The 6518-nt window shown below is 35.0% G+C and overlaps 1 protein-coding gene across 1 annotated transcript; it reads left to right on the forward strand.

The window, feature by feature from the left end:
- Window positions 1-1820: 1820 nt before the first annotated feature.
- LOC116337345 (homeobox protein bagpipe) lies at window positions 1821-3828 on the forward strand. The gene is made up of 3 exons (XM_031761788.1): window positions 1821-2345; window positions 2772-3301; window positions 3483-3828. The coding sequence occupies exons 1-3, from the start codon at window positions 1901-1903 to the stop codon at window positions 3780-3782; spliced, it is 1275 nt and encodes a 424-aa protein (XP_031617648.1). The 5' UTR covers window positions 1821-1900; the 3' UTR covers window positions 3783-3828.
- Window positions 3829-6518: the final 2690 nt, after the last annotated feature.

Below are 6518 nucleotides of genomic sequence, written 5' to 3' on the forward strand. Positions count from 1 at the left end.
TTTTTTAAATCCAACAACATATGTACTTCATGTCACTGTTTGACTTCGGTCGACCTTTTGTAACCGCATTACGTTTACTTCAGTGATTTTGGCCGTATTATTTTCATTTTCTCCTTATTATGTTACATGAATAACAATTGTATCATTTCAGTTTGTTGGGGTGATGCGAAGCACGGTTGAACATGAATACATTAACCGTTGTGAAAACATTTCACAATATTGAGTGTTGAGCAGAAATCATTCGATTTAATTTGGTGCGTTAATTTGAAAATAAGTGTGTTGTGCCTTGAGCGATCGAATTAAAATTTGGTTCTTTTGTTCAAATCCGTTAAATTATTGGTGACTAAATCTGATCATTTGTACTTTTCTCTGTTCGACAGTGCACGCGTGTACACGCTTCGACTTACTTTATTCTAATGAAGTGTGTGGTTAGTATGTACCGCAGCAGTACAATTGATAATTTCCACTCTACTGTTGTTAATTTTGCAGAGCATTCAGTCGATATTGGCTACTATAAATTGATCATAATTAAGTGTAATCACTGCATACTATGTGCACATCACATTTTTAGCGAAGAAAAAAAAAACTATGAAAAAATTGAAGTTTTATGGACGAAAAAGACTAATTACAAACTTTGGTTCCGAAGAAAATGGATTTTTAATCATTTAAGTGAGATGTAAATTGAAAAGAGTATCAGTTGAAATTGTAAGCTTTTGACGTAAATAACAAGCTATGATAATTGAAACCACGTAATCTCCTCAAATTCTCACATTGAATTTTATTGATCCCAATATATTTTGCGCAACTACACCAACGACATCAACGTCATGCAATCATGCTTCTAAAGAAACTGCTTTACAATGTCAGAAAGTGTATGTGTACGCTCTACATTTTGCCAATCACCAATCAAAAACAAGCACAAAGAAAACGGCAACACCCAATAAGAAAGCAGATTTCTTCGGAATGCGTTAACGTTCGTGTTTATCGCTCTTAGATTTTCCCCTCGGCTTTAAATTCATCATCGACCGCACACATCTTATAGCCACGCTCGTGTGATACTTTGAACACGAATCGAGTGCTGTTGCTCTTGTATTTGTGTATTCACTGTCAAAGTCGATTATATGAAAAAAAACGCACACTTTAGCATTGGCACAAACTTACACATCGATCGAACCATACATTCCACATTTTACGACGAACGATTTTTGGCTTCTTAAACCGTTCATGAATTAAAGTCAAAAAGTGAAATGAAAGGCGACAGCACACATATATGGGTCTATTTTTCACTTCTTACGCTCGAGTGTGAGTGTGTGCGTTGGCTGTGAGTGAGTGCATTTCATTCATACGATATGATTCGGAGCATAGCAAACTAAGCAGGTCGAGGCATCATGCTGCTTGCAATACGGAAACATTAAGTATTAATGTAAGAGCCAATGATTACATACTTTGGTCGTTGTTACCGTTATATTCTCATTATTCTATGCCATTCTATACGAAAAATGCTACATGTGTATGGGTTTATGTGCGCGCGTATATGTCTGTTTGGGTTCGTTTTCAAGTTCTCCCTTACTCAAAACAAAAAACTAGTGCACAGATATTCCATGAACACAACAAAACCGAGACAATCTTGTGCTTTTTGGTTATTTCATTTTCAACGAGCGAACGCACCAGTCAATTGTGTATATTAATCAGTTTCTCTCTCTACGAGATTTTTTCCATCGGTTTTTCTCACGCGTCGTAACGAAAAAGTGTTGAAGTTTCAACGAATTGTTTAATAAATGCAGACATCTAGTGCATTAATGTGAATATAAGTGTTAATTGACTTAAAAAATAATAAATAAAAATTGAACACTTTTTTGAACACTTTTTTTAAATCAGTGAATTTGAGTGACAATTTAAAATGGATCGTGGTTTAACATCATCCTTAAAATCAACGCCATTTTCAATAAATGATATTCTCACAAAAAACAATACGACAATATTTCGTCGTTGTGATTCGTCTGGACATTTGTCGCCGATTGAAGGAAAATCGATGCATGAAAGTGAATGTGATGAGCCGTCGGACGAGCTCTCCCAACATCTTGCCAATTCAATGAGATTTTTCAAATATTCACCGCCAAACTACGAACACGATGGCAATATTGATCAATCGCCATTGCGTCACTCTGCGCACAGTTACTTATTTAATAATAACAATAGTCAAAAAGTGCACAGTGCTAATGATGTAAGGCATAAGCGTGGCTCGACGTCGGAAAAACCACCAAAATCAATCAAATATTACAATTTTCCATTAATGTTTGAGCGACCGATAGACATGAGACGGTGCGCCGATGGCGACGATTCAGGTGAGAACCGAGTGAAACATATTTTTTTTTTAAATTGTCATATATATTTTCAATAGAAATCCATGACAACTAATGGAATAAAAAGAAATAACATCGATGAAAAATATCATTTTCATGCACGTTGATTATTGTGACACGTGTCAATTCTATAATTAGCTAATAGTATTGAAGAACTTTATCCTTTTTTTTTTGTTCGAATAATTTACACAAAAGAGTTTAGTAAAAGCATTGTGTGAATGAATTGTTTGAATGAATAAAACACAAAGTAACAATGATAACGTAAAAAATGCGTGCAAATTCGTGTCTCGCGTCACATGGCACAGATCCAAAAAATAATTTGAATTTTATTTATAATAAATTCCTTAAGTAATTGGTTTTTTTTCTCTCTCTCTTGATAATTTGTTTATTCATTCAAATGAAATTTAGATTGTGACTCACTTCCGCCAATGAAAACCCATTCGCCATATGAACATCCAAACAATAATAATAATTCAATGCGGCGATCGCCACCAATCAATGGTGATGATACAACGACGTTAAAACGGAAAAAGCGATCGCGAGCCGCATTTAGCCATGCTCAGGTGTTTGAGCTCGAACGACGATTTGCACAGCAACGCTATTTATCCGGACCGGAACGATCTGATTTAGCCAAATCTTTACGTTTGACAGAGACACAAGTAAAAATTTGGTTTCAAAATCGACGATATAAAACCAAACGAAAACAGATTCAACAGCACGAAGTGGCCGTTTTGAATGCAACTAAACGGGTTCCAGTGCAAATACTTGTCCGTGAAGATGGTTCTTATGGTCATATGCTAATGCCATCGAATGGTTCACCCTCAACGGCAGTTAGTAACGGATCATCAAACACAACCGCTGCCGCACTCGCTGCAGCTGCAGCACACTACGGCAACAATATTGACCATCCAACCCTTTTGAATATGTATCGCCATCAAGTGAGTTATTATGCCATATACAATTCTCACGCGTATTTTTTCTTCCTCTTTCTTTTAATTCGAACATTGCTTGATATTATGATAGACGCTATTGTGACAAGCAAATGATGTTATTATATTTCTTTGTGTTACAACGATAAAAAAAATGCAGAAAGAACTAATCGTTATCATTTTCTTGCAGATTCAATTGGCCTACGGCAATATGGTGCCGATGCACGTACCATTTCCATACTTTTACTCACCAAATGGAACAAAAACACCACACTTTCCAGCTACACTACCAAATTCATCAATGCAAATGAGCAACAGTGATGGCAAAACAAATGTAAGGAATAGCACAACGTCACCAGAAAATTCCTCATCCCCAATCAACTTTTCCTCTCGACTTCAAAACACATTGAATGCAAGCCGTTCGAGATCAATGTCGACGGAGGAAAAAAGCCGCATTGATCATGATGAAGAAAATGTTGAAGTCGATTAACCCGTTATTGGGTAAATTTTTATTTAATTTCGAAGCAAATTGTAGGGTCACCATATGTAGATTAAAATCTCATAAGTTTTGTTTTTGTGAGGTTTTATATTTTCCAAGAAAATAATTTTGAAAATTTGAAGTTTTCATCAAATTTCACAATTGAAAACCATAAAAGTAGAAAAAAAAATTTCGTTCAAATTTGGAATTTTCAAAAAAATCCGGCAAAAATTGAATTTTTGATTCACATTGGTAGAAAAAAGTAATTACCGTCTTATTCGTTTGACGGATTTCTATTCAATCGCGATATGAATAATGACACCTTTGCACTCATAATGGGTTAAAAAAGAAAGAAAATTTGTATGATTTAGAGAAAAACGAAAGAAAATATATATATTATTCAGACATAAACTCACTTCATGTATTATTAATATAGTAAAGTCTAATGGTAAGAGATAAATATGAATATTAAAAGAGATGATGATAGTTATAGATTCATAGATCATAGAATAAATTCAAATGTGTACTAAATCTAAGGAAAAAAAACCAATGAGAATAATAAAGAATATTGAGTTGAGAAATTGCAAATGGAAACAATTCAGTTTTTCAGTTGTACAAGTGAAACATTACTTTTGAAAGAATTATGAAAATGAAATGTTTAAATTTCCATATGAATGTCAAATCAAACTTGGTTTTACTCATCCGTGACAATGTAAAACTATCTTGTAGTGGAATACATCAAGTCATAGTCTTCGTTCAACTTCACTCATTCTTTTGGGGGTCTCGTTTTCTATGAGTTTGCGAAATACATCGACTTTGTATCGGGTGTGATGTGCTGCGATGTCTCTTTTTTTTCTATTCTAAAGAACTTTTTTTCCATCCAACCCTCCAATTTTTTACGCCTCGACATTCAACTGAACATCTCTCGCCCTCACGCACACGACACTCGGCAGTTCTTCGTAACAACAAGTTAAATCGGTCTTTACATAATAAAAGAGCGTGTGCCATGAAAATTGTTATTGTCGTTGATCACTGTGGTCGCTACGAGACTGAAAATATCGAACAATACGTCAATTATCCGCAATTTATTCGTAACAAAATCTTAAGCCAACTTTTTCGATTATATTATGTGCTACTTTTTTTTTTCGTATTCTCCTTTTCACAGTCTCCGTACTTCTCGGTCTCCAATTGATGTAAGTATTGTGAGAGAGAACATCATATCATCGTTGCGACAAGTCATGGTGAATGGAAGCATCGTTTTCACAATGTATACCTTCCTAGCCGTGTGCTCAATTATTACTGTTGCCCGCCAATTCAATGATTTTAATTCACATCATATTATTGACATGATGGCAATGTGACTTTCCATACAATTCACATATATATCTGTGTCCAATGCATAGCGAACAAAACCGCAGTCGAATTAGCCACAATACACTTGAACGCTTGTGACAAACGAATCATTGAAAATCATTGAATTGAATTGGCATTTATCTTCTTGGTTTTTGTTTCGATGCTCCTTTTTTTCTCTCTCTCTCTTTCTCTTTAGCGCCCGTTACGTGGTTATTCGACGTTAGATGATTGACTCTTTGTTCACTAATTTTCGACAAATTGGTGTGAGCTATTGACAGTAATCGGATGCAGTAAAGTAAACATCACCTATTTATATAAATCATATTCTCGAGATTCGAAATCGACATTTCGGGCGAGTACTTTGTTTAGCCCCATGGAATTTCACTTCAATGTTCGCTTTTTGTCGTGACTACTGTAAAATGATGCGAAACGAAGATGTTATGCGAAATTGCAAGAGAGAATGAGAGAGTTAGAGAATAAGAGAGACTAAAAGAGCGTGTAAGAGAGAGCCCACATCATAAAAAGGATAGATGGAGAATGGCATTAACAGAAGATGATGCTAGAAAAAAAACGTTGTCGATCCTAATTTTATTCAGCATACCCAATACATATGCGAAGAAGAAGGAGAAATAAAAGAAGTGAAATAAATTCATTTCTTGCACGTACGAAGCCATTCTTTACAATTCTCATACAACGAGTAGGTATAATGGGTCGTCAATACGTTTAAGAAATTAATGGAGTCAAGAGTAAATAAGTTTATCGAGCCGAAGGATTGCAAAAAAGAAATCAACTCAAGGCATCGAATAAATGCGACACCGAAAGGAAGGAAAAAAGAAATCAATGTTTTATCAATGTATAATTTGAACTCCTTACCAATTTATGTGCGAGACGAATACACACACATGCATCGACAATGAGACAAAAATAAAAGCGGTAAACGGTCTTGGGATGCCCTAATCTAAAGTAGATACACTTGAGCCATTGCCAGCTATTGCAACGACATCAACACGAAGACATTTTTTTTTTTTTTTTTAATATGATTTTGGTTCGATTTTTCACTTTTCCATCGAATCCATCCACGTTGTCACTTTTCTTGATTATTGTCCTTATTTGTCGCTGAAATATGAAAGCAGAAGATAATCGTGTGGTGCGCTTCGAAATTGAAGAAAATCACTTAATTTTATGTGGCAGACTCGGTGTTCATCATCATTGTGCTGTGTTGGCACTGTAGTTATACACATTTGATGTCATTTTCTTTTCTCATTCATTTTTATTCCGAGTTAAAAGAAAATTACATCGAAAAGTACACTAACGTCGGGTGGGTGGATAATTGACATTAAATTGATTGAATGTGTGTTAAGCAAAAATCAAATGAATTCTTTAGAAATTGGCTAC

The sequence above is a fragment of the Contarinia nasturtii genome, unplaced genomic scaffold (assembly GCF_009176525.2).
Source record: "Contarinia nasturtii isolate CC-2019 unplaced genomic scaffold, AAFC_CNas_1.1 Cnas_scaffold_78, whole genome shotgun sequence".
Classification (NCBI taxonomy): domain Eukaryota; kingdom Metazoa; phylum Arthropoda; class Insecta; order Diptera; family Cecidomyiidae; genus Contarinia; species Contarinia nasturtii.